This window comes from Aptenodytes forsteri, unplaced genomic scaffold, assembly GCF_000699145.1.
Source record: "Aptenodytes forsteri isolate BGI_AS27 unplaced genomic scaffold, ASM69914v1 Scaffold193, whole genome shotgun sequence".
NCBI lineage: Eukaryota > Metazoa > Chordata > Aves > Sphenisciformes > Spheniscidae > Aptenodytes > Aptenodytes forsteri.
The window spans coordinates 490,277-516,689 of NW_008795405.1; the positions used below are offsets into that span (position 1 = coordinate 490,277).

The 26,413-nt window shown below is 37.2% G+C and overlaps 1 protein-coding gene across 1 annotated transcript in view; it reads left to right on the top strand.

Annotated features, from left to right (window-relative positions):
• Positions 1 to 26,413, top strand: part of MIPOL1 (mirror-image polydactyly 1) — a 166,234-nt gene that overhangs the window by 25,592 nt on the left and 114,229 nt on the right. Inside the window, exons 7-9 of the mRNA XM_009280687.1 lie at positions 9,867 to 9,996; positions 16,104 to 16,137; positions 16,397 to 16,567. Of these exons, the coding sequence (XP_009278962.1) occupies positions 9,867 to 9,996; positions 16,104 to 16,137; positions 16,397 to 16,567 (335 nt within the window). The remainder of the gene's footprint in view (positions 1 to 9,866; positions 9,997 to 16,103; positions 16,138 to 16,396; positions 16,568 to 26,413) is intronic.

Sequence of the window (26,413 nt, forward strand, 5' to 3'; positions counted from 1 at the left end):
CAGAAGGTGTTTATTTTTAAATTTTACTAGCCTGGAAAATGGATTTTAGAACTTCCTTGGGTCCCTGTCTCTGTCAGGTAGCTATGGCTAAGGAAAATTAGGGAATACACAGTTTTGGTTGCAGGCTTTTAAGCATTAGAGACTATTATTTCTGGTGGTCATAGTTGCCACAGGTTCCTGCTGTTCCTTCATTATTCTTCTGTTGGATTTCCTCTCATTATAAGCCAATGTCAGAAAGTACCATTAGTTTCACTCCTCATCATGAAGAGAAGAACAACAGAGGTGGAGGCAACATCAGGAAAATCAAGGGAAGAGCACCTCATAAAAGAACTGAGGCTAGGATAATGTAAGGAAAAAAGTGAACACCACATGTGAACTGGGCATGAAGAATAGACAAATCTTGAAATGTGGGACTGCAGAACTTTCATATGTTGAACAGAAAAGGGAATGGGTGCACTCTGTGAGAGGGGAAAGGGAGAAGGAGCACACATCTTCTGAGGACAGACTGGAAGGATGGAGGCGTTGCAAAGGAGTAAATCTTCAAAAGAACTACTAGCAGAGAGAATAAATCTCACTTTGGATGGACATAATAAGTGACTTCGTTTTTGCCTAACAGAAGAATTATACAGGGGGTATGTAGGAACTTTTAGAGGAAAGAGCTGGTTGAGTGTAAGTGAGAATTGTAGAGCATAATGGTAGCCTCTCTAAACTGGAAAAAATATCAAAGTCCCGCTCTTCTCGGAGTAACTCCCACCGTTACTGCAACAAGACATACCATAGTTGGCATCAGAGCCTCGGCTCTTGGAATGTTTTTGTTGCCATCACAGTGCTATATATTGGGACTAAGAATAATTCTGAAGGAAAGTATAATAAAAAATATTTCTCGTTAAATCTTTCTGTAGCAAGGGCTATTCTGTGGGGTTTTTTGCCAATATCTAATAGTAATGTTACCAAAATTTAATACTTTTTTAAATCAGAGTCAACTGATCGAGTCTAGCCCTGCTAGGTCTGTTAGCCTTGAATGCCTGAAAAACTGTATTAGCATTCTGCAGATGCTCTCTGAAAGACCAGGGTAATGATAGAAAATATAGTGTGGAAAAAGGGGAAAGCAGTACTTCTAATACTGTTGTATATGTTATACAGCTTTCAGTCTCTTGGAAACTACGGCAATATACCTACAATGAAGTCCCTTTTTTCAGGTCTGTTTTTACAAAAATGTTGAGAATTAACATTTGTGGTATTTTGGAATTCTTGAATATGGTATGGAAATGCTCATGAACGTTATTTGAAGTTTCCTAAATTAACTTGAAAAATAATTACTGAATGCATATGCAATAGTTTTAATAGCAAAAGTGAAAACAAATATCCAAGTGGCTATTAGCTTAGAGTTAGTTTGATTTAATAATCCATAAAGTAAGAGGAAATAAGTAATCTTGCCAGTAATAAACTTTGGGTGGCAATAACTTCCAGCACAGAAGAAAAGTATTTTCCACTTCTTCAAAGCTCACTTTAGAGTCCCTTTTTAGATGTTATTTTTCTTTCTTGCATGTCATCCATTAAAGATTAGCTGTGGAAGGTTGGAGCATGGAAAGATTATGAATGACAGAACAACTCCTGCAGAATAATAATCAGTTTTTGGTATTTAATGCTGTTTGACTTTTGCAGACACATTTCTTATTAACCTTTGGTACAAACAGAAATCCAGGTTCCTGATATCTCATGGAGAAGATGAATTCAAGATCCTCTTCCAATTAAACTGAAATAAGGCCAATATTGGGCTTTAGCCAAAAGAACTTAATAGTTCCCAACCCTTGTGTTTATAAACCTAAATATGAATGATATTTTACAGTTTAAGTAGGTAATGCATATACTTCCCTAACTCAGTTTTCTGTGCATAATTCATTTTTATATATAGGCTATATAGTTCTTAGGGGTTTTGTCCTATTAATGCTTCATTATGCAAAACTATTTCCTGAATATTTTTTCAAAATATTTCCTGGTAAATAATAGAATTTTGAAAATAGCTGTAGGATTTGAATCCTCTCTATGGGAAGGTAGACAATCCATCTGAAGGACAGAAAAAAAAACCCAAGGTGGAGGTGTTGTGACTGAGAACATCTTGGCTTAATTTTTAACAGCTTAATTTGAAACAACGTAATTTTACCTTCAGATTGTTAGAATTGTTGATTGTCAAAATGTTGCATGAAGCTCTCTGAAGTACAATATACGATGAGCTGGCATAGGTTCAAATGTAAATTACTAAGCTATTTATGGGTGGAGCTTGTATGTAAAAAGCAAGCCAGTATCTTCTGCATATTTTTATGATTAGTCTGGCCCTTCTCTCTTCCCCACTACAGTGCTAGTTGAACATAAAGAATTGGGTTTTATTCAGGGATAAAAAGGTCTGCAAATAATCTACTTCTTGGGGTATTACAAAAACTTTTCTTTAACCTGTCAAATTATGACTTGAAAACTTTAATGCAACATTTATATTTTCCCCCCTAAAGTAAATATTCAGGCATCGGCAATTATTCACTGAAAAAAAGTTTAACAGCATTATGGTTTGAATTTTGAAGTCAGCTGTGTTTAGTATATTAGAAGCAGAGGCTTAAGTATTGTACAGGGATTGGCTTTCACAAGAACTGCCTTGGGGTCTGTGTATAATACTCTCTCCTATTCTTTCCCACTTTATTTTTTTTTTAATTGAATTGGGATCTGAGTACACAAAGAAAACCCTATGTAGAGCTGCCACTAAGCAACTTTAGCCTTTTATTAAGAACACTGTTTATAGCATTGGAAATGTAGGAGCCGATGAATGCTATGCACTAAATACATACAACAAACACAAAGCAATAAAGAAGTCACTGTGTTCTATCAGTGTTTGTTCAGATTGCTTTATCTATCACATTTAGGTGTAAATGACTTGTAGTCTATAGTTCCTGATATAGACCAGTGAAAACTCTTAAGTAGTTTTCCTACGATCTTTTTATCACTATTTTACTTTTATTTTTCAGTTATAGGTCATAACTGAAAGTAAATGAATGGTAGCTTTCAAAAAAAAAGAAGAGCTAGGAACTTAAGTTGTCTGTTTCGTAATAGAACATTTCAGCACTATTTTTAAGTCGACAGTCAGCCCTGGAGCTCATGATAGTTTGCCATTAACCTGAATGAGAACTGTGTAAGGGCCTTAGGCTTTGAACGTTTCTAGGGATTATCTGCATTTTGTAACATGTATGCGCAGAGACCAATTAATGACACGTTTTAAAGGCTTTCATAGCAATGCAGTAAATCTGTTTTTTTGTTTATTTGGCTATGATAAGATTGACTTCTTATTTAAGAATTGTGAGCACAGTCATTAAATCTAGTAGAAAGAGGTCTCAGAGGATTTTGATTTCTAAAACGACTGGATAACAAATACATGCATGTTTGTATTTCTGTAAGGAGAACAAGCATATATCCATATGGTTAAATAAAATTTAATAATAGTGGCCCATCTGGAAATGGCAAGGATAGTTTCCAAGTCCTCCTGTGGTTAGACAGACAGAGACCCAGCAGTGGTGGACAGGAATGGGAGGACTGATGAAAATGAAAAGGCAGGTAGTCATTGCACTTCTTTTCCCAGTATACTTCCCTAATTCCTCACATTCCTGTAGCTGCTACTCAGAAATCCAAAGTGAAAACACAACAAAAATCCCTAAAAAGCTTCCGTTAAACCTCTCTGTAGGATAAATTTCAGCTGACAGTTTTTTCATGGGAGCAACTGAGCAGGATAAACAAGAAGCTCATTACAGGAATCTTGAATTCTAAGTATGACCTGGCCAAGCAAGTTCTTTCATGTTTCTATTTTTCCTTCAGAATAATATACATCTCCAAAAGGCAGAAACCAGAAAATATTCTTTGCTTCATTTTTCTCATGAGTTCAACATTCACTCCTATGTTAGTGCTGTATACCTGTATGAAACAGAAGTCGAATCATGCATCAATTTTTTTTTAAGTCATTAATTATTATTATTTCAGTCAATTCTTGAATATTTAAGATGCTCAGAGCCTTTTTTGTAAAAAAATGTCATCTCATTTGTATTTCTTGTTGCTGTAATGGTGTAAGTAACTAGTAAAATTAATTCGAATGTACCAGAATCAATGCCAAAGAAAATCCCAAGTCACTTACTATTCAGCAACCACTGATCTGAATCCTAAGTCTTAAACTGCAGAACCCTGACCTTCTGCAACAATACAATGGTATTAACAGAAAAACTTTCTCACCATGTCTTTTTCTTGGAAGTAACTGATCACTATAATTGTGCTTGTTAGAAAAACAATTAGCAAAATTTTAATTGTACTATTTCTTGGATCACTTTTTTTTTCACGTAGTCCAAAGCCAAAAGCAGTATTTCATCACATCTGTTACTGTCAAACACCTTGCAAAGTCCAAAATACTGTTATTATTTTTGTAAAACTGACTTACCTTGAAAGCCAGTTGTTACAGTGTTATAATATTTACTGTATCTTCTGAGATAGCGGTGTGGGTAGTGATCTCATCCTTTTCCTATAAAGTCTGGCCTGTATTCTGGATTTTACATTTTTTAATGAGTAACGTGAAGTGATTTCTGCTGCCATAGATGTTTTAAGTCCTAACAATTTCTTCTTTCTTGCCTCTCCTATTCAGTTTTTTTATTTACGCAGATGACCTCTAGGAAATCAGCAAACAGATTTTCTTCCTGGGAATGATGCTTCCCTCCCTTCCCCCAGAGTTCTGTAGTTTGGAAAATCATGAAGCACTGTTTAAACTAGAATGATTTCCAACACACCTTCTCACTACTGCTGTATTTTAAAGTTAGTTTAAAAAGTGTAGAAGATAGGTTTGCCAAAAGAATCAGGTTCAACTAAGAAAATATGTACACTGCTTTGACTCAGTAAACTCATACTCGGTATGGTTCATCTTCTTCATATTTACTTTTGCCCATATTAGAAAACAATTAGCTTACTAAACAAATTTGAGTATTTGGGAAGAAAAAACCTACTTTGAGTCTCTCTCATTTGACTAAGAATTACATGATATTTGATAAGCTTGTTTAAAAATGGACATATCCAAATATTATTGTAAACACCCATTGATTTGTTTTACCTGCAATATAAGTATTTTACTTAGTTGGCTTACATAGTAGCTAATAATATTTGTTAATGTAATTTAACTGCTGTGAACCTTTACTGAACAAATATTGAAATTTATACAAGTCAAAGAAAGAGAATCTCTAATGACTTTTGTAAAAGCTTCCATTTAATAGTTAAGGAGAAAAGTTTATATGACATACCAGATGCAATTAACAGTAGATTTTACATTTAATAAAAAGAAAGAAGCATATGTATTTGCTTTATTCATTCCATCATAATTTGCATTAGAGCTGTGGGTGTTTAATGAGCAAATTCCAGCTAAAATGCTATAGTTATTTTCTAAGTGAACTTTGTAATAGCTATCTACCTTACAAAAGCTCTCTGTTTACAATTGTTTTCTTTACTAAAAACTAAAAATGTTTTAGAATTGATGAGTTTAGCATAATGATTCTTTTAAAATAAAGAGCTCTTTTAAAATATGCAGGGGTTTTAGTTACAAGGAGAAAGATGTTATTAAATTATTCCAAAGCAAATAAAGTTTATGCAACTAAGTAGTAATGTCATATTTTCATATACTACAATGTTTGCAAGCATTGGAAAATAATCCTTTTTTCTTAATTTAGCACTATGGGATTTAAATATTTTAACTCTTGAATGTCATTATATGTATATGAATTAGTAAATGACACAATTCATTTTAGCTTAATACTTGACTATTCATACTTCATTTTTGTGTGTCATTTTCTTCCTTGAAACATGAGTTCTATAAGAATTTGTGTTTCTTGTTGGTCAGGCCTCAAGATAAACAGGATAGGGTTGGTTGGTGCGCCATTGGAAGGTCTCCAAGAAAAACCTCGTGGTGTCGACCAGAGCAGTTGGTGACTAAGTAGCTGGATCACTTTTTTCATTGGATCAGGCATCAAGTCAGCGTGCCAGCATGGGGCTAGTATTTTGCTGGATATGCCATATCTTGAATGGGACTTAGGAGCCTGACTTGTTACTCTCAATTAATTTTCGCCTGGCATTTTTAAGAAGCATAGGGATGACAATCTGGATATTCTTTACTCTTTTTAATATGGAGGATTTTTATGTCACTCTCTCTCATAGACTTTTCATTGGACAGCTTATACTTCACATACTTTTCTAGATATGACACAAAATGTTTTGGTTCGCTGCTGCATTGCAACCCAACGGTGTATGTATTTCAGTGGCTTATGTGAAGAATCTTGGGATCCTTATGGTCCTGAACTTTTACTTGTGACTCATCCATAGTTCAATCTGAATGATGAACGTCATTGTTAACAACATCATACTTCGGACTACCTGCAATTGTGTAACTGTTATAATATTCCAGATAGTATTAAAAAAAGGAATTTGTAAAATATTAAATAGAGTCAGAAATGTATAGGCATTGGATAACAGAAATGCCTAACCTGAATTCGGCAGAAGCTTTGGCTGGTAAAGGAATCGGGTGAGCTAGCCTTCTGTAGACCATTAAAATGAGTTAGATGAGGACTTTAAGTATTTTTTAAATTAATACTTTCTTGTGGTCGGTGTCAGTATTGCTACATGGTATTGAAATGCCATGTAGCTAAGTATCTTTTTTTTTTTCTTTTTTTTTTCCTTTTTTTTAAGTGAGATTACCATCCAGGCATCTTACACGATTTTCTACACTCTCCCTAATCTGTTTTAATATGAAAAAATTAACTTGCAATGTTACTTTTAAGAAATAGAAGCAAAAGCCAAACACCTGTAATTGATATGGAACTACTATATTTTTTTTTTAATGTAGTTGGTGGTTCTGGTCATTGGGATATTTACTGCCATGCCTTAACTTAGTGGAAGGATAAGAAAATAACAAGAAAAAGTTGCTCAATTTAAGTCATTTTTCCATAGCCAATAGTTAAAAGACAGTATTTTGTAATGGACCTTTGCGTGGGGGAAGGGTTCACTGTTCAAGGCATTTAGCCTCTGGGCTGCTATCAGGGATGGTAAGCTTTGAGATAAGCAGGATGTTTAAGTAACTTAAAAAATCTCTTTTTCTGAATGTTTTCATACTGTTTTATATATATTACTTTGGTTTAAGGACAAATAAGCAATAATCTGGTTTTAAAAAGTCTGTATAGTCATTATTACCACTGGTTGTAGTTCCTCAGAGGGAATTAGATACCAAAACACAGTCCCTCTAAGTGTAGTTGTATGCTCAAGATCCATTGTAGCAGTCAGCAAATTGTGGTTTTCCATGCTGAGGTGGGGACATTGTAGGGTCTGACAGAAGAAGGGATGCACTCAGAGAAGTTAACTAATCTGGAAACTAATTAACCCCAGAACAGTAACAAGTGCCAAATCTTCAGTTATTTTAGACAGCTTTCTATTCATTCCAGCAATTGTTTTCATTATGAAAATTGCATAATGTTTCCGCTTGCAGCTTTATGGAAAGGGTTCTCTGTGCAGTCTCTCTGGCATGATGCTAGATAAATTGGCATAAGTTACTGGAAAAACTATAGTAAACAAATATATTAAGATACAGATAGGTAATAATTACCGTACATAATTAAACCGCTTGTATATTCCAGATCTAACCAGGACATAGAAATTGTATTGTAGTTTACCCAGGCAGTCAATGCTGAGGCACTAGTTTCCCTGCCATCATAGATCTCAGCAACCTAAGTGGAAGTCTGGTGAGCTGAAATGCACAGCCCACCCCATACAATTTGTTCTTTGTGAGACACCTACCTTTGCAGATATCGGACTCATCCTCTGCAAGTGCTGCAAACTTATTCCTGACTACCAGCCTGTGTGCATGCAGTTTTGCAGCTGCTTTACTCATGCTTTAGTTTTTCCATTCCACATCAAGCGAAGCTTTCTTGTTGCAAACAGGGCAAATAGATCTTCAAGAAAAAAGACGCTATTCATGTGGAACAAGCAAATATCCAAATAGAAGAGAATTAAATTCTTCTTTTTCTTTTTATTTTGTTGGAATGCAACCTATTACATCTCTGGCCTGATGACTAGACTTGCAGCTCCTCTGCAGATTTTTGTGAGAGGAGGGACTGCACTCCCAGAAGTGACATTTAGACTTTTCCTGTCTTCTTTTGTCCAGTCTGCTGTTATTGTGCAACCTTTTGCTAGACCTGCAAAAAGTGATTCCTTACTCCTCAGTTACGCTCTTCTCCCCAGCTTGAGGACAAGAGGATTGCTTTCCTGCCTTGAAAATCTTCCTAATTCATCTCTCCGCATTCTTTTTCTGTTCATCTTCTCACTCATCTTACATCCCTGGTTACCTAAGCTGCTTGTGAACTGTACTGAAACTTACCACTTTTTGTATTTCCGTTGGTTGGGGTGTTTGAGGGTTTTTTTCGGTACCAATAATGTGTATTTTGTGCCAGCGATATAGCTGCTACCAAAATGTACTACTATGTTCCTATTGTTCCATTCTGTGAAGAACCAGAAAGTGCTTTAAGTTATATCGCACTGTGAAGTTTTTGTACAATAATGTACAAAGGTGAAATAAGAGTCAACTAACCTATAAAGGCAACAAAGTTGATGTCAATTGAGGCAAGACTGGAGGGGATAAAAGGTCTAGCTTAAAGTGAAGAGGAAGCCTGATCTTTGAGATCTTAACTTGACTTGAGCAGTGGTTCAGAGAGGAGCAGGGTTCTGAAGAGGGTAAGGAAGCCCAGCAGCAATGGCTTAATATGGAAGGTTCTTGGGAAAAAAATTGCCAAAATTTGAAAGAAACTGTAGTATGGTGTTAGGAGACTGTGGCTAAACACCAGCTTGGCAGACTAGAAGGGGAGCATGGAGAATTCTGGAACCTACAGACCTCAGTTGAGTTTTTTGGAGATGCCTGTGACAATCAGAGAGGATATAGTCCTCTGTCTTGCAGTGACAGCGGTCTTACTATGGCATCCTGAAAGTCCCTAGACATTTCGACTGCAGGGTTTTATGATGACTGTGAGGAGAGATTTGCAGTATTGCAGAGGGAAATGATGAAAGTATGAATAAAGATTTTAGTGGAGGCAGGGTCGAGGTAAGGATTCTGGCAGTGTGCCAGAGGTGGTGTTAGACATATTGACAGGGGAGAGGCAGGAAGAAAATGTAAGCTCGGGATGAGGAATGACTTGAAGGTGTTAGTTTGCTCCCAAGGATAGACAGTAAATCTTAGTTTATTGACACCTAATGCTCCAAGGTCCATGTATGCCATAACAGATAATATAACTATATTACACAATAAAGTAAAGGCTTGGCAGAGAAGGAGACATGCCAGCTGTGCCACTCTTGTGATACCAGAGACAGACTATGAAAATATTAGAATTTTTAATATTTAATATCAGTGTGCCACCCTGATAGGAAGCAGTGTGATGGTAGAAGTAGTTTTAATGGGTCATTACTTTTAACTCTATGTCCCAGAAGAAACCTACTAGTGTCTCATATGATTCTGAGCTTTAAGAATTACTTTTCCTTTAAGCAAGTATCAGAATGCAAAGCAAATCACTTCCTTGCCCCATTTAATTATACAGGGGTGAATTTGAAAACACATAGCTTTATTTCATTCCTTAAAGTATTCATTTTAGCAATCAACAGCAATTTAGTGTTGTGTCTGAAGAGTAATGTAGACCTTATCCAGAGTAATCTGAGGTCAGTGGAGAAATGTTGATTTCAGGAGATGCTGGCAAAGGCCCATGTAAGTGCATCTAATAGTGTCTTCCCCTGTCAAACTTGTTTGTTAAACACACTGGTTACTTTTGCAGCTCTGGTGGAAGAAGTTTATTCTGCTCAACGGGAACGTGACGAGGCTGTCATGGCAAGGCTTAGATTAGCCAATGAAGAGAGAGATGAAGCATTTCTACGAGTCCAGCGTTTAGAAGAGTCTCTCAAAGAGTAAGTACACATTTCCTACCCTGTGCAAAAAGGTGGTTGTGTCAGTCTGTGACTGTCATAAACTGCTCGACAGTGGTTATATAGAAAAACTTAGCACAAACTTCTCTATGATGAAATACCAGGTTAGTGCTAGTCTCACTGTACTATTGGTTAATTTGTTAGCCATCCTATAAGTCAGTATTTTTCTCTGGGGACTGAGAGCAAGGTGAATAATTTTGATCACAAAAATTAAAAATAGAATCAAAAGCTTTGGTATTGATTTATTCAGGGATTAATAAGACGAATGCGACGTTTTATAGGGATCTTTTGACACAGAGTACCAGAATGTCAGTCAGAAGTTGCAATGTATAGGAAATCAATCAAGCCCTTTAAGCCCACTAGACATTTCCTTCAGCAGAATTTCTACTAATGATGTGGGTGACGTAGTAAAAATATATGGGTTTTTTCTTATCTTTAGTGTAGGAGCAGTTTGTAAGTCAATAAGAGTATAATGAATGCTTCATAGAGTTTTATGTATGCCGTGTTAACACAACAGAAACAGGCAATCTCATGTTAAACAAAACTGTTAAGTCAGGAGAGGAAGATCAAGAACAGTTTCTTTTCTCACTCGGGCTATAGGCAGCTTTGAAGCTACAATGTGCCTCTCCGTGTAATCCTTCTCCATCCGAGCTGTGATCATCTTGATTACCGTCTGTGGTAGTCCCCCAAAGTCTAGAGTGGCTGAGAAATTTCTCCTATTTTTCTGCCAACAGAAATACAAAGCAAACAGAGTTTTTCATGGTAGGAGACTGAATAGGTGCAGTTGTTAACTAAATGGCAGGCAATTATGTTTTAAATAATTGATTCTACTAAGAACACTCTTTCCTCTTTATGGCAGAAAACCAGTATTCTTCTTTTGGGTATTTTTGTAGGTAAAGCCAGAGAATGTTATCTAAATAAATTTCAATAATCTGCACATAGTTTGTGCACCATTACTCTGTGGAATTTACAAGTTGCTAGAGTTTGTCACAGCCTGTAAGTATGACTCAACAGCAAGATTAGGAGATTCCATTCCCATAGAATTAGTTCAGAATTTGTTAGAGTAAATGTCTCTACAGAGCCCATTATAGGTGTACGTGCAATTTCAATACACATAGTTTGTGCACCATTACTCTGTGGAATTTACAAGTTGCTAGAGTTTGTCACAGCCCAGCCTGTGTATGACTCAACAGCAAGATTAGGAGATTCCATTCCCATAAGAATTAGTTCAGAATTTGTTAGAGTAAATGTCTCTACAGAGCCCATTATAGGTGTACGTGCATCTGAAAACTTGCTTTGAGCAGCAATCCATGAGAAAATTACAAATGTGCTTTAAATTCCCATAAGAGGCATTAAAACTGTGAGCCTTACTCCAGTCTTTCCAATTTCTTCTGTAGATTAGGAGATTCCATTCCCATAAGAATTAGTTCAGAATTTGTTAGAGTAAATGTCTCTACAGAGCCCATTATAGGTGTACGTGCATCTGAAAACTTGCTTTGAGCAGCAATCCATGAGAAAATTACAAATGTGCTTTAAATTCCCATAAGAGGCATTAAAACTGTGAGCCTTACTCCAGTCTTTCCAATTTCTTCTGTCACTCTTCTAATTTTGTATGTTCCAAGAGTAAAGAAAGCAAGAAAGTTTTGTGTGGCCCCAAACAAGATCTTTGGGGTTAAAGCGCTCAAGTCCTGCAGCAAATTATTCTGGTTGATAGACCTATTCAATGACTTGGGTTTCTGGAAGAAATCACAGGTTATTAAGTGTGTGAGAGGCGTATTGCTGCTTTTTCTGCAGTGGAATCCACAGACACACATAGGGCAGGTCTTGACACACATGAATCCCTCAGAACACCATCACTTGTTTTCCCTTCAACCCCTTCTTGTCTGCTTCACTCATGTACTGGAAGACCAACTCAATTCTAAGCAGGATAAGAAATGAGAAGAAACTCCATTTCTTGGAGAGCATGCATACTACCTTCCCCAAATGAATGTCATTGCAGGAGGCACTGGATACACTGGTAATGACAAAAAAGGTACTTGCTCCAAGGAGAGGGTCAGTAACTGCTTTGGCTGATAGCTTGGCGCCAAGCTATCATACCTTATTGCTATCATTTAGAGAATAGCAATTGTTGCTGTCATCCACTTGGGTACTCTTTCTGATGCTTTATAGAGAGGCCTGATACCCTGATGGCATTCACAGTCTCAGAATTGACATAGGAGATTTCCCTGTGGAGAACACCAACCTAACACAGGTAAAAATTGTGATGGGCTAACGAGCTGCTGTTGGTTCAATACCTGGTATACATTCTTTTTTGCCTAAACCAGTGAGCCATTTTCTGTAGCTGGTATCTCTGCTTGTATATTCTGCAAGGGTGCAGGTCAGGCTTCTGTGTGATATTTGACATGCCAACACCAGGACACAAGACTGGGGACAAAACCAATTTAATTCAAAAGAATTGTCCTTGTCAGGCTGCATGTGTACTGTAAGATCATAGTTCCAGTATTTTCCAGGGTCTCCCGTTCTACATTACAGAGACTGACTGTGGCAATGGCAGCTCGCTGGGAAGAGTCGTACCCAAGTCTTTCACGTCCTGGGTGCCGTGGGACCTGTCACTGAGGGCATCCTGGACATGAACAAAATCCTTAGGCAGATCCCAAGCAGGCTTATGCCTCCCATAGGGCACAAAGGTGTCGCTGAAGGGTTCTGAAAAATGTTACATGCTTTTATTTTCATTGGTAGTTTAGTGTCAGTCATCAGAGCAGTAAAAGAAAAATCCTGATTGACAAAAGTCACAAAGGCAGAGAGCCCAAAAGCTTCATTTGTTCCCACAGTAGTTTGTTAAAATTTGTTTATCATCCATGCAGCAAGTACTTAATGGTAATGAATTACTGGGCATTAATTGCTGTATGTAATCCCCTGAAAGGGAGAAAAACTCATTCTTTATGTTTAAGTAATCATCATGTGCAGTGCATCAGATGTCTTAATATCTGCCTCTTTCCTTACTTTGCTACCTATTCAGCCAAACTGCAAGTTTGATAGGAATGTCTTAAGCCATATCAGACAACATAAGGAACTTCAAAGATGTCTTGCTCTGTTCCACCAATTTATAGTCAGTATTACCTCAGCTCACAGTGACTGCATCCGTTTGCACAACCTGACCACAGCTCTTCCCTGACCCATTATCAGTCCTCTATGTGACAGCACCTTCTAGATAATGTGGTATTTCTTCCAAAAAGAGCAATGGTATGGTAAGGGAAACATTTCCTGTTGTGATTACTGATTTGGGGGGTTTTGTGTTCTTTTTTTTGAAGAAAGTTCTTTGCTGTTTTTGAAATCTTTGGGCATTACAGAACCAAGAAGGCAGGATTGCCTCCATCAGGCTCAGCTGCTTTTCTTCTGGTCCACTTACTCTAAGCTTACAGGATGCTTATTCATGCAGCCATACACCTTGCAAACAAAAAATGGTTGAGTGGAGCCAAGATTCCTGCAGGAACACCAGCCTGGCTCCAGCACTCAGGCTTTTCAGAACACTGGGCATCTTTACTAACTGTGGTAACATCTCAGCTGAGGTGACAAGACGCACATTTCTATATCTGCCTGGATGTCTGGGAGGACATGTCTGGATGTCTTTGCAATGGGAGGAGCAAGCCAGAACTGTGACTGAGAAGAGTCAAATTGAGGTGCTGCATTCTCAGAAGCAGAGTCAACCCCATGAGGAAATTACTTTTCTCACCCTCTTTATTCTAAGTAGTTTATTACTGTGGCTGAATGGAAATTTTTTTGGAGTTCACCTCACCACTCCACTAATCCTTTGGAAGGAGCAGAGATGATGGGATGAGCCATGAGGGACTTGGTTTATTTTATTTAATTTTGGAGTTTCTTCTGGAATCTTGGAACTTTTCCAACTACCACCCTTAATATTTTCTTCCTGATGTTGGTTGTTCAAAAGGTCAAGTTCTCTGTCTCAGACATGGAACACATAGAGGTTTGGTTTTTTTAAAGAACATTGGCTACTTGTGCCACACTCATCAAGTTTTAGAGCACAGGTCACTCCTTCCATCTGCTTTGGACTTATTCCAATCAGAGATCTTTACAAGAGGGCAATATTGAACAGCCTGCCAACCTTTATCAAATGCTTCAATGCTTTCTTTAAATTAGCAGTCGGAGCAATTCTGTTGTCATTATTTAACTGTTGCAACCAAAATTCTTTCAGTCCTGTTGGCCCTAGGGGTTACGTTAGCAGAATGTGTGTAGAAATGGGGGGGAAGAGGAATCCTTGGTTACTGCTGTTTAAAATCATGAGAGATCTAAGGGTCACTTATTGCCTGTGCACAGCACAGGGAGAGGCAGCAGGGCAAATACACAGCTCTGGATGCTGCTTTTTAAAAAATGCTGTCACCTAAGGAGGTGTATGTACACCTACAGACAGATCCCTTGTGGCAGTAGTATGCTGAAGGGCTACACTTATGGTAGAAGTTCCTGTTCTTTTTCCCACCCCCACTTCTACCTAAGGTGTCTTGCTTACCCAGCCTGTTGGTTGGCTGGGTGATTTTGTTGACCCACACTTTTAGCAGGGTAGAAGTCCTCTGGAGGAGCCGGGTCAGTCCTGCCAATTTACTTTGACAAATACCGTTCCTTTCATTGTGAATACAAACTAGCTGGAGATCCATTTTTAAGTCCCACATGAAGTGGCACTTAGAGCAATGTAAAAACCTAATGCAGGAACTATACAAAGAGCCAAGTCAAGGAGCCAGTTCTGAGAATTTGGACTTACTATGTTTGTTATTTTATGATTTGTGTTACCTTATGAATACAAGTCAAACCCAGCAAAGGTTAGCTTTTACTTTGTTTTGTTTAGTTCTGGTGCTGACTGTCTATGTTGGAGTAATTACTGCTTGTGAATTCCGTATAAATATACCAGCTGTTGTACACTGGTAGTACATTCTGAATTATTTCTTTTTTATTTAAAGAACTAATTTCTGTACTGTTGATTTACTATGCCTTATGTACTGTTATCTGGTAAAACTAATGCTTTAATGTAAAAGGTGCTAGTGTGCTGTCAAGTGCTCTATGATGTTTGCTAGCTAAAATCTTGGCTTCAGAGCAGCACCTGTCACAGAACTGTTGAAAAAGTGTGTGTTGCTGTTTAGTAGATGTTTAATGGTACTATATCTGTCTTTTAAAATATTATATGCTAGTGACAGACCTACTTTTAGAAGTCGCCATTAAGTAAGTAGCAATGGAGTGGTAAGGTAACTTTAATATGCTCATTTTTCCAGAAAAGAGGTCTCTTCCGTTTTAAAATACACATAAGTGTTTTAAATAATATCCTGTCCATATAACTAACCTTAGGTAAAATAAAATGCATACTATCCCATTTATTAGATTTATGTGCTATCACTCACTGCTTTTGCACAGCCAGTGTTCAATGCTGTATGACTAAATTCCTCGTATCATCTTTGTATTTGACAGGTCAATATGTGTTCTGTTGAAATAGAAAGGGAGGAAAGTGCAGAGGGGGTTGTTCCAGAATTAAATAAGGGCCTTGCAGAGAATTGGCTTAGCTTGGTATTTTATGCAAGATATAAAATCCAAATATTTTTAAGGAAACTTCAACTAGGTTTTTTTTCCTCATTTTGGAAGAGAGAGGTGGAAAAAGAATTACTTTGAAATGAAAAAAAAAATTATCCACAAAAGTCCTGTCCTGTTTCATTTGAGGTGCAGTAAAAACAACAAAAATACAACGTCAGGTAAAAGTTGTAAGCCCAGAAATAAATAAAATAAGAGCATCAGTCATTTCTATCACTGGGGAACTTTCTTCATCTAAGCACATATGAACAATTGATCCTTGTAGTCATATATAGCAGTAAACATTAATAACTTAACAGTCTGAAGTCAGTGCTGAAGATATGGAGCATTATTGAAAGATGGAGTCGAGCAGGTGGCACTTTAATATGTTCAGTGTCATGGTTGACTCTAAAGACTAGTAGAATGAAATTACTTGAGGTTCTAAAGATTTAAAAAGCGAACTCATTTTGCTGCACTAAGGAAATGCTACTGATCAGGCTTTCTGTGTCCCTTTTTTCTAGGCTAGAAAATATTAACCCTGAAGAAAATGACATGGTAAGCCATTCTCTGAGGAGATTTCTTCATGTCAGTCTTATATCTTAGAGGCTTAAGTTCAATTGAGTGGGTTTCAAGAACTAAGATGTGGGAAAAAGAAGAATTGACACACTAATAATGTACATCTTTGCTGCAATATGAAAATTCAATAACTTCACTCAGTCAATTTACAATTCACATGTGCCTATTAATTAAAACCCTATATTAAATAAAATATATTAAAACTTCATGTCTGACTAACATATAATGCTGTTGGTAGACATTACAGGAATTACTGAACAGAATAAACAATGCAGACACAGGGATAGATATACTGAAGAATGGAGCTATAATTCTGAATCGAATACACAGGACCAAAGAACGTAAAAAGAAAATAATGTCTGATGAAATGAATGCAGTAATAGAACAACGAGATGCTGCTTTGTCTCAAGTAAGTCTCTACAAGTATATAATCACTCAATACCAAATTTCTTTTTTTCTTTTTTCCTTTCTTTTTTTTTTTTTTTTCTTTTCTTTTGGGGAAGAAAACTATTTCGTTTACATTTCTCTGTTGGAAATCTCAAAGAGAACCCTTGTAGTAAATGGCTGATTAATGATCAACTGTTTTTTCATGGTAGTAGTGCCCATTGAAATGGCATCAATGCGTTTCATTATTTTTGTATTTTTTGCACCTGATCACTAGCTGTCTCCTTTTTTAAAACAAAATAGTTTTTAGTGTATTGACCAATATAAAAAGCTATTAAGGGCTTAGTTTTGCAGTATGCTGTATTGGTATAATGCATTGGATGACAGTTAACTGGGACTCAAGGATTTGTAAAGGGTTACAAGTGGCAGAAATATACATTAAAGGAAGATAACGGTACCACATGCAACGATGCAAGCAATTCCTCCCTTTGTTGCTTTACATTCAGGAGATAAAAATCAGCATGTGGTCCTTGACTGTCAAAGTCTTACACTTCTGCTACATGACTTGAAAGAACCTGAGGTCCTTTTCCTGCTCAGATCACTCATTCCCTGCAATTTCCTATTTTCACAGAACAATATTGTCTTCATTCTCTTCACCATGAAGAGAGTCTCCGTGCTTCTCCTATCTCATGGAAGAGTTTTTCTGTTGTTATTTTTTTCCCCACAGTTTTCTTTCCTGGATTTTAACCTAGATTTAGCTCAATGGGAACAGGCTGTAGGGAGGAGTGGTCCACGTAGGGGATATATCTCCTGGGAAAACACAAGATTTTAGACTGGATGAAACTCCTTATGTATTCATCCCAGGCAATAAAATTTCATCTGACTCTTCCAATATTGAAAATTTTGATTTTTAATGTGAGTTACCAAAGTTAGCCCACATCTAACTAATTTCTATTAGATTTAAAGTCAGGTTTGTGATCTTGAGTGGCATTGATAATGTTGATTGAATTTATGTTGTATTGAGAAGTCTCCTGGTAAAAGAGTCCCTTCTACACACCCTGTAATTTTCACTTTTTTTGCAATCATTGTTCTTGCATTCTCTCCTACTTTAACCTCGAAAGCCCCATCTGCCTGGTGCTTAAAATATTTTGTGTGTCTATCCACTGCAAAGGATGTTAATGTTGGAAGATGTTAATGGTGGAACTTTACTTTTTCAGTCTACTTTCTTTTGCTTTTATAACAGTGATGAGCAGCATAGCTACTGGGAAACATCCAACAGTCCTGCCAAAAGTTTACATTTGTTCTTCTTTGCACAGAGCATTTGAAAAGTGAGCAGCTTATAAGAGAAAAGCTTTCAGCAAAAGAGAAGGATCTTTTGATGTTTTTATTTTTTGTCCATTTTTGCTTCTTTGTTGAAGTGGACTTTCAGGCATACTTGGACCATAAAACTTTTATGAATGTCAGAAGAATGTCGTTGTAGGGCATTTTAATACACGTTTTAATTGAATTGATTTTTAAGCTGCCTATTTAAGGAGTAATCTTTTCCAAGTAATCAGCTTGGATAAAGATAATTATTTTATATAGTAATGGCTCAAGTGCCACAACTAGCAAAGCAATCTGTAGGCCTGTCAGCAAAAAGCACAGGTAATGTTAAGTAGATAGTGCAGCTGAAAAAATAAATGAATAAAATAATAAATCCCCGCCAAATGGAAATTTAAATATTTGGTATTAAGCTGTACTACTGCGATACCATTTGCAATTTATAATACCATTGTTTTAAATTAATTGTTATTATTAGAACTCTATTGATTATGTGTTGTGTTTTCACATATGCGATGCTTTTACGGCTGTAACTCTTGAATATAGAAAATAGGTCCTTGGAATTGAAGCTACCATTTCAACTTGCATTTCTCACTTGATGATTCCTTGGGAATTCGTACCGTACTTGAATTATTAGTAGTCTTTTGTTAACATTGCAATAGCGGTAGTTATTACAGTGCTAACAGCAAGAACAATAGGAGAGGGATTCCTACGTTAGACCACAAAGGGACTAGATATAATTCAGGGGATGTATATGCTTAGCATAACAAATGCAAATTATTGGAAGTTAGAGCTGAGGTCACCTCAGGCATTCATAAGATCTGCAAGTTAAAATCTTTTTCTTTTTGGTGGAGGTGACATCAAATACGAGGGGGGGATTGATGAGAACAGGCTGAGACAAAGCAGAAGTAGAGTAAACCATTAGCGTGCTGTGGCTATCCTCTGGAAAAGGCATTTTTAAAGTTCAGAGGTCACTGGGCAATGGAAGCTAAATGCTTCATGACACGTTGTGTGAACACCGTGCTGCTCTGTTCCTGCTTGCTGTTGTGTGGGGCTGGAGGCAGCAATGTCATTTGAGTGACCACCATAACCGGTTTTGTATGACAGAGAACTGCCTATATGGTAATAAGGGTTTGGACTGACTGTGTTTAATGAAGCTACATCTGTTATCCTTCTTTATGGTTTTCTTCACAATAGCCTGGCATTTGACAATTGAGCACAGTGAATATAAGTAGTATCTAGCTTTTGGGGTTTTACTTGTAGGATTTCTATTTTTCTCAGTAAGAAACAATAACACAAAAGCCTTCACAGCTCTAACACATTGCTTTGATTTCAAGTAAGGAATAGGTTACATTCCTAGAGAATGGACATTCTATAAACTGTGTGTTTCCTATGACCAAGTAAAGACAGATTACTTTCAACTAGTCTTTGAAATGCAGTTTTGCAATACTATTTCTGGTAGTTATACTATTAAGTTGCATTTAACTGGGCTGCTATTGCAGCATACTTGGCAGTTGTTAGCTAGTTGTGATTCTTCTATTTGAGTTTTACTTGAATAATTTTTTTATTCTTCAAAAAATGAAGAGCACTGTCCATGTCTCGGAAAGGTCATGAAAATGTTTTTTTGAGCTGTAACAACCAAGAACATCTGCATATTTTTTTGAGATTTCAAACGTGATTGTTACTTCTTACTAGGAAGCAGATAGAGGCACTTCTATCACTGTATTGAGCTGTGCATGTGTATGTAATCTTAGATCATTCACTAGATTGCTGAGCAAATATGCAAACTACTTTTTGTATGTGTGAAAACAAATAAAATGGTATAAACTCAAATATTTGATACTACTTTTAGTATGTATTTTCAAGTGAATAAAAAACAAACAACTAAAGCGTGGCTAAACATTGACATCCATCTTCTCTTGTACCAACCCCCTTAAAAAAACAAACTCAACTGTTTGGTTGTATTTGCTAAGATATGTTTGTTAGTGAACAGATACTGTGTTATACTGAGGAGCTTGAGTCTGTTTTATGACTGATCCTCTTGTCGTGGTTTAACCCCAGCCAGCAACTAAGCACCACATGGCCACTCACTCACTCCCCCTGGGTGGGATGGGGGAGAGAATTGGAAGAGTAAAGTGCGAAAACTCATGAGTTGAGATAAAGACAGTTTAATAGGTAAAGCAAAAGCCGTGCACACAAGCAAAGCAAAACAAGGAATTCATTCCCTACTTTCTATCGGCAGGAGGCAGGTGTCAGCCATCTCCAGGAAAGCAGGGCTCCATCACGCGTAACGTCTACTTGGGAAGACAAACGTCATAACTCCGAATGTCCCCCCCTTCCTCCTTCTTCCCCCAGCTTTATATGCTGAGCATGACGTTATATGGTGTGGAATATCCCTTTGGTCAGTTGGGGTCAGCTGTCCCGGCTGTGTCCCCTCCCAGCTTCTTGTGCACCCCCAGCCTACTCAGTGGTGGGGTGGTGTGAGAGGCAGAAAAGGCCTTGACTCTGTGTAGGCACTGCTCAGCAGTAATGAAAACATCCCTGTGTTATCAACACTGTTTCCAGCACAAATCCAAAACATAGCCCCATACTAGCTACTGTGAAGAAAATTAACCAGCCAAAACCAGCACACTCTGAAAGGAAAGTGGAGAAGGATGCTGACTATCATGAGGAATAAAACATCAGTTTCTTGTCTGTAATGTTTGGTTTTGTCTTAACCCGTTCAAGGAAAAAACTTATTTGTCCAGTTGGTTGTACTACAGTTCTGCCTTTCTTCAAAAATCTTTCTTGCTTGATAATCCAATTAGTGACAGACATTTAATAAATATTACATATGGCATACTCACATTGTGTGATCTTCATAAAATTCTTTAAAGAAGTGGTTTCCAGCAGGAGGCAATACAGTGCAATGTCTCAAACTAGCAACCACCTATTAACCACATCACACCTTATGGACAGGAATGTTAATATGATTACAGGGTTGGCAGCTGAAGCTGAGGACTTGAGTAAGTCATTACAATTATTTCTGGTTTAGAGAAGAAAGGGGACCTTTTAATTGGTACAGCTTGAAGGAAGTGGTTTTTTTAAGCTAAATAAGAGATGGCTTATAGTTCAGGAGATCGTGTGTTCAATATCTTTTCAGTCCTAACTTTCATTCTGTAAATGTTTCTTTTTTAATTGGGAACAGTCAGTTCTATACAGAGTTTTAAATATTAAAGGTGTAGAATTTATTGTTAAGGAAAAACAGTGGTTGGCAAAGTATCGTCTGTAATGCACTGATCTTGAAGCAATAACATAACTGGCAAGCAAACCTGGTTTTACAGCTTTGAATAGTTTGATCACATCCTGCTGTGCAGGAACATGCTTATGACTGTTCATGTAAAAAATTGGCATGCACCCAGTTGCTCATCTGAAGCAAGTTTAAGTACCTTTCTCCATTTTGAGGCACTGTTTGGCAGCCGGCAGCACTTTATCGTCATTGAAAGCAAAGATGAGAAGCACTATGCTTCACTGCCCATCATTATCAGTTTCGACTAATGACTAATAACTGATAAATGTCTGTACTTACAACAAGCCAGGTTCTTGCTAACTTTTTTTTTTTATGTTCTGCTCAAGCAATTTCCCTTCTTTTACACCAAATAAGGTGTAGAGCTCTGTGTTATCTGTGATTCACAGAGCATTAAGGCATTCTCAGCACACATGAGTGAACAGGTCTTATTGAAGTAATAAACCCAAGAGCTGTGTGAAGTGTAAAAACTAACAAAAGCATATGTAAATGGAAAAAATTACTTACAGATCTTGGGCCCTTAATTGGAGAATACTCAGGTGACAGGTTACAATGCCTCATGACTCTCTTATCTTAGGATAGAGGTGATCCCTTTGCAACTCAAACCACAGTTTGGGATGTTATTTTTAGTAATTTGAATTTGCAGTTCAGTTTTAAACTCTGTGTTTTGGTACCCTTTGACATTTCCTGGTTAAGGATACCAATCGAGTTCTTGGTTGGCAGGAGCACATTTGACAGTGTCCTCCTAGCTGCTCAGCCAGCATGCTGCCCCTACTACCTTTTCCCTTCTGCCACTGATATCTGGGAACAGGAAAAGAAAAGGTAGGACACTGTATTCACAGTTGTTTGTGAACCCAGGCAGCTGCTGTGGGGTACTGATGATTTTGGTCACGGGCTTATTTGAGGAGGGAAGTGAAGGTAAAGGGGATGTTTACTGTAATTTGAGGATCCAAGGACCATGCTGGTTCGTTCTTATGGCTGGTTTCCCTATGGCAGGGAACAGCAAGTTCCTGTTGCCCTCATTTGCAGTGCTTTTCTCTGAGAGGTAGCAGATGAATGGGCATGGGGAAATTACTTACCAGCAGGATTGCTAAACAGAGAGAGATGAGCTGTCTGCAAGATGCCCCTTCTGCCCTGCAAATTTAGTCCAAGTCCTGAGAGAAAGCAATAGGGATATGGAATAAAATACAGAATGGATCTAAAAAAAAAAGTAATTTGAGATTTAACATTAAAAGTTGCACTGTGACTGCAGAGAGAAAAGAAACAGGAGTTGAAGAAATGGTTGTCAGTTTTATTGGTATTTACATCAGTGGCCTCAGGTAAACCTCACAGACGTCTATTCTTTGGAGATAATGCTGAGTAGAAGGGATCCTGAAGAAAGATCACAAAAAGCCAAGTTATACGAGCAATTGTTGTGATTAGTAATATTAGTTTTCCATTTGATTGTGTTGCACTGGAACGGTGCTTTATAATGTCACATTTCATTTCCTGCGTACCTAAATAAAGATAATTCTTTGAAAGTTTGACTAAATCCATGTTTTAGGAAGTCCATGTTATACTGAACGTGGTTAAATCCATGTTTTCTTTGCTGCTTCTCAGAATAAACCAAGTGAATCTCACCAGTTACAGAATTTTCAAAGGGCCAAACAGTGCCAGTGACTGCTGCAGTTGGGAGGCATTGAGTAAAACTATTGGGAATGGTGCTGAAGAGCATCAAGAATCTTTTGCATCTCACAAAAAGGCAGGTTCTTCCCTACTTGGCTGCTTACTTCTTCTAAAAACAAACCCAGCTTGAAAAATTATAATAATTCTTTACTTTCTGAGACGATTAGGTATGTACTGACTCTCTACCTCGGATATATTTGTGCTAGCTGGAGCATGAATATTTTCCAGGGGAATACTCAGTTAAATATTTGGCTACGTTCAGAAGATGTGTGCAGTATTTTTTTCTTCTGAAGTAGGAATTTTAGTCCACTGGAGACTAAAATAGAGAGGAAACTGGCCAAACAGAATCCTCTTGATGTCTTACGTTGGGTTTCCTAATTTGTGTAGAATGTTCCCCAAAAGAATAACACCTTTTCAATCTTTCGTCATAGTGCTGTTTTCATTGATCACTGTATGTAACTCTCAGTTCTGAAGGCATTAAGAAAGCTGAGGAGAGGTGGGATGTTCAGACAGGATGATAGGAGAAGATTTGGGGACATTACACATCTGTGTCTGTAGCGTCAGTTGGTCTCTTGCACTGATGTAGCAGAGGTTGTGATTTCTCTGTAGGCAGGTATCTGTGAGTAGGGCATGAAACTCCCTTTGATTTCACTGGTGTCAGAATTTCACTAGTGAAAGTGAATATTTTGCAGCTTATTCCTTAGTTTGACTTCAGCAAGGCTTTGGTTGCCTGAGGTCTTGTAGTTTTTCAGTTAATGCTTCTCACATCTGGGAGTGCAGGTCAGCTGGTGGGTCATTAGTGGGAGGGAGAGGAGGATCCAAAGGAAATTATCCTAAGGAGTTCTTATACAGAACTTTTGTATTTAGTCCATGAATGCTAAGTATGAGTAAATATGTAAATGTTAATGCAATGTTTCCTTGAAGAGAGGGATTACGGTTTGTCTTTTTGAACTTCTGAAGCCAATTTTTAATTGATACTACATTTCTTCTACTTACTGCCATAAGGTTTTGGCTGAATGATGCCCTGAGACACATCGTTGTTTGCATTGTTAAATCACCTGTTGTTCCTCTGCAAACAGTGTGTTGTGCAGAATTCAGAAAATACGTCTGCATAGTATTTGAGGGCATGATCAAGCTTTGTGTCTTTAATGGTAAACTTTAATGAATTTCCAGTCGAACATTCATCTTCTCTTCAGTACCTAGAAACTCCTCACCCCTTTGAAAATGACAGTAAATTTGCATGCAGGCTTGTTTGATTAATTGCTATTTGACTCATCTATCATAGTGCTAAGCTCTAGGTTCACACAGCTTAGACTTCCAAACCAATTTCTAGAATTAATTTAAATATTTAATGTCAAAACCCTAGGATGAAAGAGAGGAAAAATGTTTTGTATGCTTATTGATCTCCTGTTTCAGTAGCAACTACCCATAGAGGAAATTTCCAATGTGATACAAGCAGAATTCAAATAGTATTCCCTCTGAAGAGGAGACTGAATCACTGTGCATGCAGTAAGTTCTATAGGTACCAGAACTATTGTAGAGGTACCTAAAGTAAGTTTTCCACGGTACTTAACACTTCACAGTTTCAAGTTAGGTACTGAGTATTGAATCAGATTTCAGTTTGCTTACCTGTTGGATACAATGTCTCTGATTTTCTTAAAAATTTAAAAAAAAAAAATCCATCTGTGTGTTTCATATTAAAAGCTGGTTTTCTAAGAAATCTTTCTGCAAAAACACTTTGTTATTTTGGATACCCGGATGAGTTTGCATAAAAATTCTTTTGATCGGTGACAAACAAGATTTGTGTGTTTCATATTTATATTTAATGTGGAGTCTGAAAAGGTTAATATGTCTGACCTGTGTGTTCATTTCCCTCCTTGCTTTTACCCACTTGCCACTTCTTGAATGTTCACAGTTGCAACTTTGTGGTTGATTATGTCTGTATTAGCAAGTAGTGTGAACAAATAAGAATGGATCTGGAGTATGAAATAGTTCTCAGCATCTGACATCCACGTTAACATGTTTCGGGGGGGGGTGTTGCATTTGGTTTGGTTTGGTTTGGTTTGGTTAGTTGGTTTTTACTTTGGACTAGCTGTAGTCAAGTCCTGTGAACTGAATATTCATTTGTGTCGGAATGCAGTAGGTGCATTCCTGGAGTGCGTCTTTGAGTTTTCTTTAATCAAAAAAGGAATCTAGTTCGTGTTCTCAGATAGCACTCCATGGTGCAAAACAAAGCATTAAGAAGTAGAGGCAGGTGAGAGAAATTACAAATTGCACCCCCAGTGCAAAGTAGTGTGCAAATTGTGTTTCTTCAGTGAAAATTTCTGAGAGTCATTGAGAACTTTAGATAAAAGTTCAAAGCTTCATTATTTATAAGTATAGAAATGGAAAAAATCCATTTAATCCAAGAGAATATTTTTTAAATTAGTTACATTAAAACTCTGCTAGTGTATTACATGAAATTAAGGATAAACATGAGATGACTTCAAGAACGAGAATCAGATTTATTAAAAAAATAAAAGAAATAGCTAAAGGGAAGTAAAAGCTATCAGTGTTCTTGGAGAAAGTATTCCAGTATGTTTGTATTCAGCCTTTTTACTTTGGAAATTATTAGACTACTTTACATGCACACTTTTCTGGTGAAGATTTTGGACCTGTCCACAAGACATAAATGAACTTGGTTCCTTCAAGGAGAAATAGGTTTCAAACTAGTAGCATAGATCACAAATAAAATGACACACAGAATGTAAAGTTTGGATTTAATTGGGCAGTGGAGATGTCTTCAAAGAATAGCAGCCAAACTATATTGCTGATAGTGCCACTACCACAATATCAGTAGTTGACTAAGAATTTTGTGGGACATGGAGCTAAGAAGAATGAATAGAGCTGCTTTTTGTTGACCTTTTTTTTTTCCCCAGAGTCCCTAAAGTGAAATAGTGACCTATTGCATTGCAATACCCTCCAGAGTCACCCTTATGATTCAACATGTGTGTTAAGCAGTAAAGAGAGGTGGTGAGTAAGAAAGTTTAGGTCTGGAAGTAACAGAAGGTGTAAGGAAAAATTATTGTAATGATGATAAGCTGATTACTCATTTTCAACAGAATGGTAGATGATTGTTACTGAAATGTAGGACTTAATAAACATTTTTGTTACTTCAATTTCTTTCTAGATTTTTAATTGTTTTTAAATGAACAGGTAACAATTACCACAACAGCAATTTTCCCTCTTGCTTTGGTCTGGACATTGTGACCTTTTATTTGGTTGTGAAGCCATTAATCAATTGCTGGAAGCCCTCAGGCTTGATGCAGTTATTTTACATATTCTGGTCTAAAGTGTGTAGTGGCCTTGGCAAAAGATGTGGAACAAGAAAATCTATCAATATTCTCTTTATGAAAGAAAGATTTCACAGTAGCGTTAACTTATCTATGTCTCGTTCACCAAGTATGCCTACATTTGTTTGTTGTATGGCTTTACTGTTTCGTGCTTCAGATGGTGAGTATCTAGGATTTACCCTCTTTTCCATGTTCTGTTTATTCACTGTTAATTATTTTTCAAGCTGAGTTGCTTGAGAACAAGAAAAATTTAGCTTCCATTACCCTC